The sequence below is a fragment of the Coffea eugenioides genome, chromosome 11, assembly GCF_003713205.1.
Source record: "Coffea eugenioides isolate CCC68of chromosome 11, Ceug_1.0, whole genome shotgun sequence".
In the NCBI taxonomy this organism is placed as follows: domain Eukaryota; kingdom Viridiplantae; phylum Streptophyta; class Magnoliopsida; order Gentianales; family Rubiaceae; genus Coffea; species Coffea eugenioides.
Genome location: NC_040045.1, coordinates 52302392 through 52320213, shown reverse-complemented (window position 1 = coordinate 52320213; position 17822 = coordinate 52302392). Strand labels below are relative to the sequence as shown.

At 38.0% G+C, this 17822-nt stretch overlaps 3 protein-coding genes across 5 annotated transcripts; 1 reads left to right on the top strand and 2 right to left on the bottom strand.

Annotated features, from left to right (window-relative positions):
• Window positions 1-1216: 1216 nt before the first annotated feature.
• Window positions 1217-4158, top strand: LOC113751712 (prohibitin-3, mitochondrial-like). Of its 3 annotated transcripts, none has more exons than XR_003464855.1 (3): window positions 1217-2159; window positions 2513-2641; window positions 3696-4158. XR_003464855.1 is itself a non-coding variant. In XM_027295822.1 (2 exons), the coding sequence occupies exon 1, from the start codon at window positions 1315-1317 to the stop codon at window positions 2152-2154; it is 840 nt and encodes a 279-aa protein (XP_027151623.1). In that variant the 5' UTR covers window positions 1219-1314; the 3' UTR covers window positions 2155-2159; window positions 3696-4080. The 3 variants fall into 3 exon arrangements, 1 of the variants encoding a protein (XP_027151623.1); XR_003464854.1 differs by having other exon boundaries at window positions 1218-2159; window positions 2459-2641; XM_027295822.1 differs by lacking the exon at window positions 2513-2641 and having other exon boundaries at window positions 1219-2159; window positions 3696-4080.
• A 2970-nt stretch (window positions 4159-7128) lies between these two features.
• LOC113751589 (glyceraldehyde-3-phosphate dehydrogenase, cytosolic) lies at window positions 7129-10869 on the bottom strand. The gene is made up of 11 exons (XM_027295641.1): window positions 10663-10869; window positions 10456-10556; window positions 9725-9840; window positions 9538-9637; window positions 9258-9404; window positions 9112-9172; window positions 8924-9021; window positions 8359-8501; window positions 8125-8208; window positions 7831-7920; window positions 7129-7637 (listed from the first exon to the last, which is right to left on the bottom strand). The coding sequence occupies exons 1-11, from the start codon at window positions 10688-10690 to the stop codon at window positions 7592-7594; spliced, it is 1014 nt and encodes a 337-aa protein (XP_027151442.1). The 5' UTR covers window positions 10691-10869; the 3' UTR covers window positions 7129-7591.
• A 1781-nt stretch (window positions 10870-12650) lies between these two features.
• Window positions 12651-16820, bottom strand: LOC113754445 (trihelix transcription factor GT-1-like). Its single transcript, XM_027298855.1, has 5 exons — window positions 15883-16820; window positions 15099-15137; window positions 14225-14356; window positions 13124-13351; window positions 12651-13029 (listed from the first exon to the last, which is right to left on the bottom strand). The coding sequence occupies exons 1-5, from the start codon at window positions 16430-16432 to the stop codon at window positions 12815-12817; spliced, it is 1164 nt and encodes a 387-aa protein (XP_027154656.1). The 5' UTR covers window positions 16433-16820; the 3' UTR covers window positions 12651-12814.
• Window positions 16821-17822: the final 1002 nt, after the last annotated feature.

Below are 17822 nucleotides of genomic sequence, written 5' to 3'. Positions count from 1 at the left end.
CAAAGACGAAAATTCGTTGAGAAGATTTTGAGTGCCCTGCCCAGTTTCTTTTTTTTTTTTTTTTTGAAGTTTAAGGAAGGGATATTTGAAGTTTAACGACCGTTATACAACTTTCAAAATAAACAAATTCATTCTAATTTTTTGTTTATAATTTTATAAAACAAATCGCGGTCACTTTCACAAAAGTCATATTTTTCCATAAAAGACCAACTCTTTATGACTTTCCTCCATTATAAGAACAAAGTACCCATTTTTCCATAAACAAAGTTATTTATTGGATAAAATAAAAATAAATTCGTTTTTCAATAAAAACACCAGTTCTTTATGACTTTCCTCTATTATAAGAACAGAGTACCCATTTTTTCATAAACAAATTTATTTATCGGATAAAATAAAAATAAATTCATTCTCCAATAAAATACCAGCTCTTTATGACTTTAGAATGAATCATTACAATCTCGCTGTCTCTATCACCATCAACTTTTGACTCCCTACTTCTTCCATCCCACCCAACACCAGAACGAAAAAGATTTCACAAAAGATCTAATCTTGCATGAAATGATCAACTATAAAGCTTTATTAATATGCCAACCTTTTTTTAAAATTAAGAAACAAAATGTATCAATACGAGACAAACAAATACAAAATATCATTTTGTTATTTTAATTAAGATACATATTTAATATACGTAGACAGAGCAAAACTATAATGAAACGAACAAATTTATCTCTCATTTGTATATAATTATTTAGAACTTGGCATAAACAAGTGATTGCAACCCAATAATTTAGGAAAAATTATTGAATTTCACTTTGTGTATTTCAAGCTTCTCTGGCCTCCAAAGACAAAAATTCGCTGACAAAAAAAGACTTGCAGAATACCTATACTAAAAAATATACTTTTCTACATAAATTATTATTTTGATTAGTTCAAAACTGGGCAGGCATCTTATATTTCTATCGCGCGAAGCGCGTTCATGCCTCCTAGTTTGGGGAGAAAGTATAGAAGATTGCATAAGTAGGTAGGCGAGACCCGCACCGCAGCCCAACTGAAATTATGGGCTGAGAATTGCAATAGAATTAGTAGGGTTTTCGATTGTCCGCAAATTTCTTGAATAGCAATCCACCCTTGGAATTTGACCCTTCCCCGAAAAAAACAAAGCCCACCCCACCCCACCCCACCCCACCCACGCCCCCGGCCCCAAGCTGCCCTCTAAAACCCTCGCTTTTCCGGCTCCACCATTTCCATTCCCCTCTCTATCTCTCTCTCTCTCTCTCTCTCTGTTATCAGATTCCGACGTAGTTGGTGGGAAAAATGGGTAGCAGCCAGGCAGCAGTTTCGTTCCTGACCAACATAGCCCGCGCCGCCTTTGGTTTGGGTATCGGCGCCACCGTCCTCAACTCCTCCCTCTACACCGTCGACGGAGGGCAGCGGGCTGTCCTCTTCGACCGCTTCCGCGGTGTCATCGACGACACCGTTGGAGAGGGTACTCACTTCCTCATCCCCTGGCTCCAGAAGCCCTTCATCTTTGACATCCGTACCCGCCCCCACACTTTCTCCTCCATCTCCGGCACCAAGGATCTCCAGATGGTCAACCTCACTCTCCGGGTCCTCTCCCGACCCGAGGTCCCCCGCCTCCCTATCATCTTTAAAACCCTTGGCCTCGAGTACGACGAGAAAGTGCTTCCCTCCATCGGCAACGAGGTCCTCAAGGCCGTTGTCGCCCAGTTCAACGCCGATCAGTTGCTCACCGAGAGGCCCCACGTCTCTGCTCTGGTTCGTGACAGCTTGGTTCGCCGCGCCAAGGACTTCAACATCGTGCTGGATGACGTCGCCATTACTCACTTGTCCTATGGGGCCGAGTTCTCCAAGGCCGTGGAGCAGAAGCAGGTGGCTCAACAGGAGGCTGAGCGCTCCAAGTTTGTGGTTATGAAGGCTGAGCAGGAGCGGAGGGCCGCCATCATCAGGGCTGAGGGTGAAAGTGAGGCTGCCAAGTTGATTTCTCAGGCAACTGAAGCTGCTGGGACTGGTTTGATTGAGCTCCGGAGAATTGAGGCTTCCAGGGAGAATGCTGCCACCTTGTCTAGGAGTGGGAACGTTTGGTACCTCCCCAAGGAAAACAACATGCTTCTGGGTCTCAATGCTGGCCGCTAGATTAGGTACTCTCACTAGCATTTTAGACACCTTAGCGTTCTCCCATATCTAGTTCATTAACATTTCAGGCTTCATGACTAGTGTATGTGTTATTTTCTGTGTTCTTTCTGTTGCCAAAATGCTCCCAAATTAAAATTTTAAGTTATTAGACAGAATAAAATGATTCAGGGATGTTTGAACTCCCCCCAAAAAGCTTTCTCTCTTCTTTGACGCATTTTGACCCCTTTTTTTGGCTGATTAATTTTGTGGAAGCACGCCCTTTATAGCAGAGTATGAAATTGTTAGAAATGCATTTTCTTGACAGTTCCTGCTGTATCGGTTTGCCGGTCATGAACTTCACTTCCACTCTGAGATACAGGTGTGGGTTTGCTTTTGGCTATCCGAGCAGACTGAGGTCCAGCATGGTTATTGCTCATCTTGTTTGATACCATCAATCTCTTTGTTCACCTGAAGGTTGATATCTTGGTTTTAGGATCAATCCACTAAGGTTTGCTCGCAGTGGTATATGTAACTCTGATGCATTTGTCTATCTGTAAAAGTTGTTAAATCATAGTTTGCTTGAGAAAACTATCATGTTTTATTTTAAGGTATGTGGCAATTTGCTTTCAAGGTTTCTATGTCATTGGCCTGCTTTTGTTGCGATTGAAGTTTAGGAGTATGGTTTGTAGGGGTGTATTGTGGACCAAGCTTTCAAACCAAAAAAGTCTTCTTGTAATATGTCATCAACTCAACAACTTATTGCATCACGGAGCACCTTGCTGTTTTCTGCTTGTATATGTGCATGAATTGAACTGGTCTGAAAGCAACTTCAAGCTTATGCCCTTTGTCACACTGTTAACCAAATGGATTAATCAGAAGCAAAGGGAATTCTTTTCAGCTCTTTGGAGCTTTTGGATTTTTAATCCTGTTGAATTTTTACTTTGGCACAAATGGATTAGTCTACATGGGGCTGACATATAGTTGACCCATGGATGGTGGCTTGCTTCCTTCTTTTTCCATGTTCCATTTTGTAAACCATTTGGTTCTGCTGTCTGAGTTTGCCAATTTCGGTTCATAATTATAAGTATATCATGAAAGGTATCATTATCCTGTCTGATTGTCATTGTATTATCACAATTTCTAGTGCGTGTTTGGTATTGTTTTTCTGGCAAGATGTTTCAGTTGGGTTCAAATAATGTACTTGTGCATGTCAGGCTGTGTGTATATGGTGGCCAACAGAGAATAGATAAGAATCTTTTATCCTGTGAGAATGTATTTAATTCAGGTTCTAGCTTAAAAAGACATCTACTGGTGACATGAGCACACATGCTACCAGTGTTGATATCTGTAGATGTGTGTGGTAGAATGTTTGATGCGTGTTGCAGACTTATTTGTATGCATCTGTAAATCTTTTCTTTGACATCTTTTGATATTGTAATTTATATTCATTCTTATCCAGGAATCTTCCTCTTCTATCTGCATGGTCATGATTAGCATTGCCGATTAAGATATCCTTTGAAATGAAATTTAGCTGAATTCCTTGTTTACTTCTCTGCTTGCAGGGCTTGTGTGGTTGGAGTGGCTGTTCTCATATTTTGGCATCCTTAGTAGCTTTGTTTAAATATTTTTTAACAGCATTTTAATCTCTTACTATGAGCAAACCCTGATCACTTTATGATCTTCATTTTATGGAGTTGCTGCTATGCATTCTTCTCTAATCCCCCTCCCTCCCCAGTGGTGAAGTAGTTTTGTTGACATGATGGAATTGTAATAGCAGAACTCTAGACATTCAAGTGCTCTGGTTTTGCAAAACCCATTTTGGGATGGAGGATATAATCCCATATTGAACGGGCTGCGGGGCGCTTAACGCTTTCCTGCCAAAGAATTTTTAACTCCTTTACCTGGCTTTGGATCGTTTGAGGCAAATACAAAAATGATGGATTGTTTATTTGACAAACAACTGAAAAAGGCGATGGCTGGGGAGAGATGGCTCCATATAACCTACTACAAGTTACATTTTGTCAATTGCTAATCACGCTTTTACATATTACTATTCTATTGGCACATGTGAATGTTAGTTAATTCGCAAAATGTTTTTGTTTAGGTTTTTTTTTTTTTGTGGTTATAACAAGTGCATTCTTGAATTTTTGTCTTGTGAATGCACGATGGTCTTAGTTAACCAAGGGGTGTGTGGATTCCGTTTATTGAAGCGTTTCTGGTAGCATGTACGACTTAGGGTCCGTTTGTTTCGGGTGAAAATGTTTTTCAGGAAAATATTTTTCTAATTTCTCGTGTTTGGTTGCATAAAAGTTACTGAAAATATTTTTCTATGTAAAATATTTTCACTCATCTTATGGAAAACAACTTCTCTTTCAAACTTACTGAAGTTGTTTTCCGAAATGCATGCATCCCGCCTGTAGTATGTTTCAAACTTATTGAAAACATCTTGTAGTATGTTCTTTTTTTTTTTTTAGTGTAAACAGAGGATTCGAACCCAAGACCTCTTCCTTACACTCCCTCCCCCGTACCACCTAACCCAACCCAACCCTCCCCCTAGTATATTCAAAAAAAAAAAAAATCTCATCCTGCTCATCCTATGCTAGTAATTAATTATGTATAATAGGGACATTCTTTTCTAGAGAAACTTTCAGCAATGAGAGTGCAAGATATATGTCACAATAAGCATTGCATGTGATTGATATTTGACACTAAATGGCCAGCAATTTGTTTATTACTTAAGGAGATATTTTTTATTCATATATACATTTCTCCAAGATTTTTTAAAGTTAAACAATGAGATAAATTTTCTTATTTTGCATGGGAAGAAGTATGTAGTTATAATGTGTAGAAAGTAAAGATAGAAATAAAAGTGAAAATATTTCAAAAGTTAAACAAACACCAGAAAAATGAAGTAAGAAAATATTTTCAATAAGCTAACCAAACACATGAAAATGATGAAAGGGAAATGATTTTCATGAAAAATTACTTCCACGGAAAATATTTTCCCAAGGAAAACATTTTACTTCCAATCAAACAGACCCTTAATGTAAATTCGGTTCATTGTAAAGACTTGGAGTTTGGGACCCCTTAAGGTGAACGGCAGGCATGAAGTGAGGAAACGGTTAAAGTTCTTCGTACCTGCAAAGTTCAATACGAACTGCAGAAGGTAGAGCCTGTCCAGGATTACAAGCTCTATACCCACTTTTGCCGATGATTTAATGTCTCCCCTGAAGTTTACTGTAATTGCATGATGGTACTTGGTACAAAATAAAAGTTTAAAAAAAAAAAAAAAAACATCCATTCCTCAGAATTACACTGGACGCCTTTTGTTGATTTGTCAAAGACCAAGACTTCGATTAGCTTTTCTTGCTCCATTGTATGATCTTTATTTTTGTGTTCGATGTGTATCCTTCGTGTGTGTTTGGGGCATAAAGAGATGGGACACCAAGGGTTCTGCCTGATGGGTTCTGCACTTTTGTGGAGAAATTAGAGAGTTCCAAGGGTTGGTTTTTGCTTTTGTTTGGATTGTAATTTTTCGCATTTTCAATCAACTGTTTTGTTTCATATTATATTAAATTATTATAGTATATATTTTATAAAAACTCTTAAAAATAACAATTCAAACGGGTATACTTGAGAAATGTCATATCATGGAAACAAGGAGGTCTCTCCAATTCTCTCATACCTCAGGGTTGTATGCGAAATCTCTCTCTCTACCCCCCCTGCTTTTAGATATGTATTAATCCATATCCATACGCACACACATATATAACCCCCATAAATGCCATAAAGCCTGATGCATTTATGGCTTTGAAATTGGAGTTGTTCAATCTTTACATCTGTAAGAACAAACGTTTTCGCCACGACGGGCCGACGATCGAGCATCTTAATTATCTGCAAGCGAATCCTCATAATTACCAGTACTGATTGTTTTTGGTCATCTTCCGGAGCAAGTAATTTATTTCAATCTTGATATATTGATTTCGTCACGACATCAAATAACGGTGTAGAGAACGTGGAAGAAATGGTTTAAGAGAAGGTATGGCTTTTATTTTCTGCCGAGTTTTCCATATCAATCTCATAAAGATAAGCGGCGGTAATATATATTCAACTTCTTCCCAATTTGTCCACATCAATCTCATGGAGATAAGGCAGCCCCTGTTATTTATACGAGCAAAACTCAGATATTTCACCCCTACATTCTTGGAGTTGTAAGTGCAATGTTACGGGCAAGTGGGTTAAGGGTAAAATATGACTCCAAAAAATTAGACTAATCGAATTGGCTGCGTCCAGCCGGTAAAAGATGACTCCGAAAATTCGTCTAAGGTTTCGTTTGATAAAATTAAATCTGAATTCTAAAATCTGAATACTGAAACAATTAATTTGCTGAATTTTAAGTACTGAAAAAAAATATATAAATGTCTGAATTTTAATGCTAAACCTATTTATACTGTTTGATAAATATTTATAACTGAATGCTTAATAAGTTTAATTTGATAATTTTACCCTTATATCCTTTCATTCAAAAAAGAAATAGAATCTATGATTTAATTAGTTTAAAATTATTATGTATGAAAATGGTAATATTTATTTTTAAATCAAATTAATATAAAAGATGAAATATATTATATGAGGAGTATGGATAAGATGTGAAAGTCATTAAAAAAGGAGAAAAGAGAAACTAAAAATCGTTAGATAGAGAATATTATGTTGTTTAATTAGATAAGAATTTTGAACATAATTAACAAACACGGATAGATTTGATAAATAAGATAAGGTAATTGAAGTAATTCTATTAATTCTTATCAGAATTAAGCATTCAGTTAGGATTCTTGTGCTGAAAAAAATACACACAGATTCATCACTGCTTAATAAGTTCAGCAAATAGATTTTCATTTATCAAACATTCAGAACATCTGAATGTCTGAAAAAATTTAGATTCAACACTTTTTTATATTATCAAACAGACCGTAAATCGAATTGACGACCAGAAACTACGGGTAAACCCCATCGCATTGAGCAATTTTAAGTAATCAAGAGGAACGATAAACCGCGCAGCACATCAATTTACATGATCAGTTTCACTACTCCTCAACATCAGAAACCACCACCAACGGAGGATGCTGATTTTCTTGAACCCTAAGGGGCCTAGACTCGATGGCACCAAAACCAAAACACAAAACTGGTTTGAGAGTGCAAAACCGGCATTGCCGTGTGAATATTGACTTGAACGGTTAAACAAAGCGAAGCAAAATAAAAAACACCAAGACATGACCAAAAAGCAAAACAAAATAAGAGTCTAATCAGTGAAATTGGCAGAAGCAGTTCTTAACGCCGCAAAGCAGAAGATCCGACGCTGTGTGGACCAGACAAAATTGGTAAGAGTCTATACTCCCTAAACAAGACGCCATACTAAAGATGGAGAAACACTTCCATCAGAAATAGAAGCCGGAACAGCCTATTGACTTTTTGCCATGTGTCGAATCAAGTCAACAACACGGTTGCTGCAACCAAAAAATTTTTTAAAAAAATGTATTAACATTTTTATGTCCAAAATATGCAGAATGAGCAATTAACGTAAGATGAGATGATGCAGGGATTCTTAGCGCATATCCAAAATAAAGCTAAAACACAATTCCAAATCCAAAAATAAATAAAATAAAACAATATATCTCAAATGTAAATGGATAGACTCACCTGTAACCCCATTCGTTATCATACCAAGAGACCACCTTCACAAAGTTGCCATTCAAAGCAATACCTGCCTTGGCATCGAAAATGCTTGACCTGTACAATGCAATCAATAGATGAAAAAGTTAGATCTCCAACCAGCACAAATAGGAAGCTAAGAATATATTTAGAAGCACTAGTGGCATAGTTGCAAAATAGTGGCAACAAACAGTGCATCCGGAAACTGAAAAGGGACAAATTCATGATATAAAATAGAATCAGCAGAAAGCAAGGCATTAAGGGAAAAGGGCCAAGAATTACCTGCTGTCACCAACGAAGTCACTGGACACAACATCATCCTCTGTGTAACCCAGGATTCCCTTCAAATTAGTCTCAGACTCCTCCCTTCAAAATAGAGTAATTAAGATTCAGTACATGTTCCTGCGCCCTTCTGGGTTTTTGTTCTTTTTTGAAGAGGGGGGGGGGGTGGTGGTGGTGGTGGTGTGGGTGGGTGGGGAATTGATGCATGAGCTATAAAATTTCCCTTATTCTTACTTCATGGCAGCTTTGATTTCATCATATGTGGCAGCCTTCTCGAGCCTTGCAGTAAGATCAACCACAGAGACATCAACAGTTGGAACACGGAAAGACATCCCAGTAAGCTTTCCATTTAGAGCGGGTAGAACTTTTCCAACAGCCTGTACAGAAAGAGATTACATTAGTCAAGTTCTTAATGTCTGTAAGAACACCAGAGGCAATCTGAGTGGGAATTGCACCTCAAATTCCATAGTTTGTAATGCAATATTGACATTGAGTTGTTTAGACCCGGTTTAGCTAAATTTACTTTAAATGGTCAATTACAGATTTCTTAGGAGAAAACAGTATCACCATGATATGGTTGCTTCTCATAAACAGTTTTGCTTGTGGGGAAGTCAAAAAGCATGATCAAATGATGAACAGCCTTCTAGATAGAAATAATAACACAAAGGATGATGATGTAGATGACATATGCACAGACTTAATTATGCAAGAAGTATATGCATCGACCTATTGATATCAAAAATAGTAAGATAAGATTCTCAACAGTTGTGATTCAAACATTTATTCACAATGCTAATACCTTGGCGGCACCAGTACTGCTGGGAATAATGTTGAATGATGCAGCCCTGCCACCTCTCCAGTCCTTCATTGATGGACCATCCACAGTCTTTTGTGTGGCTGCATCACATCATGTAAGTTAGGCATCAATTGAATTCTTAACTGAAGAATAAGAACAGAACGGAATAAGCACAGTTGAGAATGACGTACCAGTTATGGAGTGCACTGTTGTCATAAGGCCCTCAACAATACCAAATCTATCATTAAGAACCTGCCAATGGTCACATCTGAAGCCATTAGTTTACAATTCATGGTCCCAAAGACTAAGAGGTGAGTGAACTGATACAACAAATTACTTTAGCCAAAGGAGCAAGACAGTTGGTTGTGCAACTGGCATTGGAGACAATATCAATATCAGGCTTGTAATCTTTCTCGTTCACACCTATGACAAACATTGGAGCGTCCTTACTTGGGGCAGAAATGATAACTTTCTTGGCACCTCCCTGACAGACATGGATAAAGAATATTCAACACAGAATCTCTTTAAATAAACAAAAATAGGATATCTGAGAGAATAATCTAATTGACTTATAGACAATCTTGCTTTAAATGATCAATTTAGAAAGAAAACACTACCTTCAAGTGGGCAGCAGCTTTGTCCTTGTCAGTAAAGACTCCAGTGGATTCAACAACAAAGTCAGCTCCAGCCTCACCCCATGGAATCTCCTCTGGGTTCCTGGTCATTGGTCCGAAAGGAACTATAAGATACTATAGGACTCGCATGTTTCAAGCAACAAACATGTGGGTTCGAATAAGAATGTACCTGCTGCCAAAGACAGTGACAGGCTTGTCACCAAAGAGAATGGTCTTAGAATCCTGGACCTTGAGCTCATGCTTTTTGTATTGGCCGTGAACAGTATCGTATTTGAACATGTAGATCTAAAGTGGGGAAGGAAAAAATACAATCAAACGGAAATCAAAATCCTGTTAGCACGCATTACAAAAGGCACCAAAAGCAGATCAGGCACTCAAGCAAAAGGATATAAGATAAAACGAACCATCCACCCCAAGGATTTAAAAACAGTTGCATACATCACAAAATTATAGGGAAAAGTGAATGCCCTGGGTACGAGAGGTTTAAGATACTGAACAAACAAGATAAAAATAATATGGACAGACATGAATACAAGAGCAGTATGTACACATGATCCCTAACCTTACACTACTATTAGAAGCATTCAAGTACGAGAGGTTTAAGATACTGAACAAACAAGATGGACCAGATCGAAACAGATCCGAGAAAAGAACAACATATCTAAGTTGGAGACAACGATCATAAGTTGGCAGGTTACGTTATTTGTTCATTTCATTCATATCGCCTACGGCACAACGATCCAGCGATGAACACATCGATGACAAAAATTTCCGAGTGAACGACAAAGCAACATTTAAAAGAAAAAAAAAAAGAGGCCCTAGAAATAAAAATCTTACCAAATTTTGCTAAAGACAATCAGATAAAGTAGTAGGATGGAAGAAGAGAACAGTGTACGTTACCATGTAATCAGTGGTGATGAATGGATCATTGACAGCGACGAGTTCAACGTCATCACTCTGGAGAGCGACTCTGGCGACCAAACGGCCGATCCTTCCAAAGCCTAAAAATGCACACAACAACAAACGATGAATCATGAAATGGTAAGGAAAAGGTGAAATCATAAATACTCGGAAAAGAAAACGATAACATTGGACGGATCGGGATACCGTTAATCCCGATCTTAATTTTGGCCATAGCTACGAGGATGAAGACGATAGAAGCTAAAGCAGTAGTAGTAGGAGACTGTTGATAGTGGCAAGGTGGGCGGGCAATAGAACAGTAGTAGTAGGGTAGACGTGGACGAATGATAGTATATATACAGAAAAGGGATCCTTGGGCGAGGGGGCAGCAGCGCCAAAATGGCAAAATGGGGGGCGGAATTAACGAGGGTTTGAAAGTAGTGTGGGATAGAAGACCACTTACCACCCTGGTATGCTCCATGCGGAGCGCTTCGATCGGGGACGACCTATGCATCGCCGTCCATCTTGGGGGTACCGGTCCTTTTCGATGGTTAATATGAGCGTGGATGTCGCTTGGGTTTGTGGTGCGCATTAGGCACCCAACCCCGCATGCCATCAACATCTGAAAGTCGGTTAGATGATCGTTGGTTGGTACCATTTTCCCAATTAGGCCTATATGATAAAATTAAGAGTGTTTGGAATCTGAATTCTAAAAAAGAAAAATATTATTTACACTCTCACAATTCATTTTACCTTATAATCTAATAAATAAAAACTATATAATTAAAATGATAGTGAAAGTGTGATTAACAAAAATGAGAGTGCAAATAACATTTCATTTCTACATATTAAGTGTTGAAAGTATGAGTTGCTGAATTAATAAAGTTATGTGTTTGATAACTAATGAATTATAGCATTGAATTGAGATATCGCACAAGTGTTATACTTTTGTCTTTGGAAAATTTGCCTTTATTTATGTATTTAGAGAGAGAAAAATGTATTTTGTATGAGAGAAAATAATTAAATAATCGAGAAATAGTACTCAAGTGTGTGTATTTGTATGCGTGTGTGCACACGTACGTGTGTCGAATAAAACCAGAGCAGCACATACGTTTTTGTGAGAGAGCATGTATAAAAGTATATTAGATGTACGTAATATATGTGATCAATTCAGAAAATCCAATCAAAAAAATTTCACTTAAAATTTTGTACACAAATTAACGAATGCTTAATATATTAAGCGGTTAGTTATTTCAGTTATCAAACATGTTGAATTCAAAAAGATCTAAATAAATTAATTTTTAGTATTAACTTAAATTATAAAACATGCCTTTAGTGAAAAAATTTACCCTGGGTTTTCAATTCTCTGCCACATTGGCGAAATAATTAGGTTTGGTTTAGTTTGCAAATTTTTCACAAAAAAATGTGTAGAATATTTTTGGCACATTTTTTAATTATTTTTTTATCTGATATACATTATATCTTTACATTATATATATATATGTATTTTTTTTTTACAGAAACCCCTTAATATTTCCCATTTAAACAAGCTATTAGATATCCAAAAATTTACCCTAGACTCCCGCAATGGAGAAATAATTAAAAGAAATTGTTTGTGGCAAATTAATTAGGTCTTGTTTAGTTTGCGAGTTTTTCTTCAAAAATTGTTTGTGATGGCCAACAATCCAAAAGGCTGTTGATTTAAAAGGAAAAGGCGTCTAATTAAAAGGATCACCATTTCGCAGCCTCTAATTAAGCAACTTGTCGACAAAAAATACGCAAGAATTTTACGTATTTCAACGTACGCAAACTATAAAATGTCCCAAGCGTTCAATTCTAAAGATTCAATATTCTGGATGGATCTCTGGTCCACTGAAGCAGGAGGTGCACTTGCAGAAAATTACATTGCCCCTACAAAAATCACGCCTCATAAGGCAGCAAAACGCACTCCCCGGTTTTTTTTTTTTTGGGTCCCCATGTTTCTTGTCATGTAAGTTTCCTTCTCCAATCAACTTCCCTCTTCCCCTTACCCATTCTACCCCTTGTACTGAATCCTATCCTCCAAAAGGTTTGAGTTGTGCTGGTCAAGAACGGGAGAGATCAAAAAAAACATTTGTCAAAAATTTGAGCTTAAAAAGATCCTCCACCGCTCAATCAGTCTCAAAAACATCTCACCAAGCTCTTCGCACATGAGATAATTGAAACGTTGCACAAAGATTATAAGAAGCCAGAAATTGCACTTACAGACGGTTATAATAGTAGTGAATGAGCAAAGTATATCACAAAAACTGAGATGTTGTGATTCTGAGTTCATTTTTGGCACTAAAACAGAATCTTCGTGATTCCCACCACCTACTTTCTAGTCCCCTAAAAGTCTCACCCCCTGGTACACTGCACCAGGACGGAGGTCATCTATATTGCTAAAGCATCTATAGCCATCGATCTCTCTTAAACCTATCAAGCCACGGCGGGTCAAGAAATCACGGAAATCATCTTCAGTGTACAGTGTCTTGTCTTCTGTATGAACAGCCAATCGATCAGACTCATTGTACAGGCACACCTTGAAGGAGATCCCTACATGAGAGCACATCCAGCTTCAGCTTAACAAATTTCAAACAGTCAAATTTCCAGCTACAAGAAAAAAAAACTTTCCCCGGTTCTAGCATACCTTCATCAAGGTGAAGAGTATAATTTCCCAGAGGCATGTCTCTGTCAATAGTCCGAATAATGCTGTCCTCATCCTCTAACCAAAATGCCCTTTTGGTACGCAAGCTGAAAGCAGACTTGATCGCTTCCTTGATGGCATCAGCAGTTCCGTCTATACCAATTCTTCTCCTGTACTCGCCCCACTTGACTGTTATAACCCTTCCACCATAGGAAGGGTGTCCATCACTGCCTGCGGTAATGACAGTATTGCATCTGCTTAAATTGACCAGTTGCAGACGAGAAAACACCAGTCCGAAGAAACAATAAGCATGATTCTTATATGAAGTTCAAGTTACTCATCAACTCAAGAAATCCAACCATCTGGACCTGCAGATACTGCAACTCATTTGACAAGCTTAAGATGCAACCTTCATGAAAATCTGATGCTTGTATGATATCCCTCCAATAAACGATGCAATCTCCAAATTCAATTGCAAACACTGTTAAAAATGCTTTAACAAGACCACTGGAGATGGAGTGAAGTCACCATGACGAATCAAGAAACAAACCATGTTTTTGGCAAGTAAACATGTGCTTCTTATCCACTGATGACTGGACATGCATTCTGTTCATTAGCAAGAAAAATCTACTAAATTTTTATCAGTGTTCCTGTAGAAGATGTAAACCATTCAAGCAACTGCAAATAAATTATTTAGATGTTCCTCATGATTATCACTTGTATCTAGTTGTCCTCCTGACAAAATTCAGAATGTAACCTGTCCATGGTCAATGGCCACTGATCCCTCTAAAACTCCTGATGGTTTTTGGTCACATAGTAAAGGGCCACAAGCCATGATGATTCATGATATACAAATGACCCAAATCACTGGTACAATTTATGATTATTTTCCCAAGAGGTGTCAAAGGTTAAGACTTGAGCATTGAAAACAAACAAGATTAGAAGAAAACTATGATTAAAATCCTGTTTCCTATAAGATGCAGACAATATTCAAAAAACAAATCTAAATGAAATTTGAGAGAGTGCATTAGAGGGGGAAAATATCAACTGAATCTCAGGAAAGAGCATTAGCAACAAAGAACTTTACCATTATTAGACACATACCAGCATCGGGGCTAGTCCTCCAATTCCAAGGAGGAACTTCATTGGCTGTAACAGCATCAGCAGCAGTAATAGTAAGAGGGTCACCATCATTATCTAAAGGTGTTTCAAGGTTCACACTGGCTCTGCCATTTTCTGTTCACAAGGTTCAGGGACATTTGAGAGACTCATTCCTAAAGAAATTTCGAAGTTCTACATCTATCGATGGGGAAAATGACAGCAGCCATGAAAGGCACATAATCCAGTTATTAATTAGCAAGTACTGTTATAAGTTTATTCCAAATTACAACTAGGAAATTATTGTCATTCAAAAATTACTAACTAAACATGTACAACATATTTCTTCCAATCTAATGTTGCAAATTAGAAGGCAAATGCAATAATTCTTTTTAGGTATTATAATAGTTGTGTTAGAGATCAGAGTTTAAAGGTTTCATGCAGATAGACATCTCACTACAAAAAAAGGCAGATGCAAGTTGTTGCTTTAACTTCCTGAGTTGTAATCCATTCTTCTAAATTAAATAATCTCAACTTCTTGTCAAGCATAGATAGGCCAAATTTCACTGTTTAACAAAGATAAACGGTTCTCATATACTTATCCTTCTCTAACTCAACATTTAGAACTTCCACTCGGGACATAATTACTCGAATTCTAAATTCTTATTATTTGCAGAAGTTTTAGGTTAGAACTTATTGAAGATCTGATTTTATGCAATGTAGTCAGTGGAAGAATTTACTCATCTACTTCTCAAAAATGACAGCACATCCCAAGATGAGACTATCAAGAGCACAAGAACAATAACTATGGCTAAAAACTCTTTAAGAAGACTTCTTCAAACATGACCATAAAGTTCCAAATTCCCCTCACGTCCTTTACCTTCCACTGATCCAAATGGAATACTTCCATCCTCAAGACCTGAAAGTAGTAAATAAAAGTCAAAAGGTATCTTAAGACCTCATAGCCATAATTGTGGGTTCATTTGCTGCAGGAATAAAAAATAAGATTTCCATAACAGAAGGCATGCAAAGAGAAGCTAAAACACAAGCAACAAAACTAACAAGGTAGCAAGTTCCTTCCTATATCTTCTGAATGTCAATAGCTAAACATTGACATAGAATGACACAGTCGCAGGATTGCAAATCGAAGGGCAACTTTTAGTAGCTGTTCTACTTCTATTCTGTTATTTGAATCAATAAAAATAGCAAGGCTAAACTACAGGACAAAGAATCAGATCAGATTATAATATATTCTCTTGTCAAGCATCACAAAATCCTAAAATCATTCTGTTAGGAATAATAGCTAACACAGAATATTTCCACTTTTTGATTCAAGTGATTCTCAAAATCCAAGTATGTTTTCAGGATGCAGCAAATAACCAACAAATGGCTACATTAATATAAAAGAATGAAGGATGGAAACAAGGTTTTTCCAACATCAAGCTCCTACAAAGCTATGATAATAATCTGTAAATATTCATTAAAATTCATACAACACACACCCGTCATAAAACAAATACTAGAACAAGTCCACTCACCACACTGAACTCCCCCTTGGCCAGACAAAAACCAGTCAGCGTGCATAGTTACATGGCCTAATCACAATGTATCCAAAAGCCAAGAAAATTGAAAACTAAGGAGAACAACCAAGTATGGAGTCCTACCTCCTTTATCTGGGAAATGAATATAAGCTTCAACCTTGGCAGACGGCGGAGGAGGAGGAGGGCTCTTGTAAGAACCATTCTTAGCCCTGTCTCTGAGCAGCTCCTCCAGTTCCTTGTAATACCACATCTTATTAGCCGAAGAGGCACTCCCGCTATTATTGCAGTTATTATTTCCTCTATCCTGCTGCTTCAATTTCTTGAATTCCTTGAGCAGATTCCTCCACTTGTCCGTGCACATAGTCGGGGAACGGTCGAAACCCTTTTCCCTCATCTTGCTGGAGATTTGCTCCCACAAATGCTTGTTGGATTTGGAGGTGTTAAACAATGCATCCACCTCGCGCCTGAAGGCAATTAGGCTCCGGGTCTCATCTTGGACCCAAGTTTCGGCCCGTTTCTTGGGAGCCCTCAATTCGTGATCCTCGCCGCCGCTGTCGGCCAAAATCATCTGCTGCTGCTGCAGGTCTACGTGGGGAGTAATGTCCATCACCAATTCTTCTGATGATAAATCTTTGTAGGAATCAATAGGACGAGGTCTATGGGCCAAGTACATTTACGTAGCCGTTAGAAGCATAGTATTCAAGCAGGAGAGTGGCGTAGGAGATTGGATTTTAACTTTCAGATGACGACGGTGTTTGGACTCTGAGAGAGAAGGAGGAGGGTCGCGGTAGTGGACGCGGCTGGACCAAGCATATATACTGGCTACTATACCCAGAAACAGTTCACCCGACTGATTGACGGTGATATTTCAGGCGTTTGATGTATTTTTCACTTGAGCGTTTCTCTGGAATCAGGTGACGGGAAACCACGCTCTTAGATTGCGGTCATTGAAGGCGTGGGTTTTACTTCACTGTCTTAGCACGTGGCGAATGGAAGGCGAAGCGTCTCCTGCAATGGTTGTGATTCCGGGTGCTGCAGCCTTCAAGTTTGAGATATGCAGTTTTCCGTCAACACGGTGACAGGAACATGATGGTTTATTGCAATGCAAGCGCGATTAAATTCACAGCCAATAATGCCCAATTTTCCCAAAAAAAAAAAAAAACTTTCCCCATTGTCTCAAGTGACCTTTACCCCTTCACAGTTAAAAGGAAGTATTATTATCTTTACAAAAGATTTCTCATTTTTCTGTAAAAAAGATGTATTCTCTCTGTCCCAATTATTTAGTCATATTTGGGAAATTCAAACTTTTAAGAATAGTGATTTGATTGTAATGTTTATACTTCTCTTTTTAATTCTATCTCTATAAATTTAAAACTTAAGTTTGAATGATAACATGCATATGATTAAAAAGAAAGATTATATTGAAAAAAGATATTAAAATTTTTTTTGATTTTTTTAATGTAACAAATATTTTAAAACATTTTAAAATAAAAAGTATGAAGTTTTCAATGGACGAAGGAAGTACTGTGCCTTTGACTTTTGTGCACTATAATATATTGGAAAAAGGGGTAAAAAAAAAGGGGAGGGGAGGAGGGGGGTACTCGTTTCCAGTACGGGAAACCAAAGGGCATGCGCCCTCAGGGCATATGGCGCAACAGTTGAGGGTCGGCCTTGAGTTGCTGGCTTCCCCACTGATCCGGATTCAATTCATGTCCGCTGTGCTACACATCCTGACTCGCTCGGAAAAGCTGTATGGGGTTATCGACTTCCCTCCGATTTGGTGTGCCGGCTCGGATCCTAAGGGCTCGAATTGGGGCATGTTTCGGGTTACAAAAAAAAAAAAAAGGCCATGCGCTACATTGAATAGATAGCGTTATCTGTTAAGGCCTGGCCGGCTATCCTCTTAAATGGTTCAGGCGGCAGGAATCGAAATTCCGGAATGCATATAAATTGTCCAAAACTTCAAAATAAATAAATTAATTAAATGAACGATCCTTCCCTTCTAGTTCTGGAGAACTGTTTCCTGAAACTCAAAAGTCTGCTTCTCTTACTTAATGTGCATT

Excerpts from the sequence above, each read along its gene's own strand:
- LOC113751712 (XM_027295822.1), top strand. The coding sequence starts at position 1,315 with ATGGGTAGCAGCCAGGCAGCAGTTTCGTTCCTGACCAACATAGCCCGC.
- LOC113751589 (XM_027295641.1), bottom strand. The coding sequence starts at position 10,690 with ATGGCCAAAATTAAGATCGGGATTAACG. Across the intron at positions 9,022-9,111 it reads AACAGTGCACTCCATAACTG|CCACACAAAAGACTGTGGAT; the intron begins GTACGTCATTCT and ends GATGTGATGCAG. Across the intron at positions 7,638-7,830 it reads GATAACGAATGGGGTTACAG|CAACCGTGTTGTTGACTTGA; the intron begins GTGAGTCTATCC and ends TTTTGGTTGCAG.
- LOC113754445 (XM_027298855.1), bottom strand. The coding sequence starts at position 16,432 with ATGTACTTGGCCCATAGACCTCGTCCTATTGATTCCTACAAAGATTTA. Across the intron at positions 13,352-14,224 it reads GAGGACTAGCCCCGATGCTG|GCAGTGATGGACACCCTTCC; the intron begins GTATGTGTCTAA and ends TCATTACCGCAG. Across the intron at positions 13,030-13,123 it reads TACTCTTCACCTTGATGAAG|GGATCTCCTTCAAGGTGTGC; the intron begins GTATGCTAGAAC and ends GCTCTCATGTAG.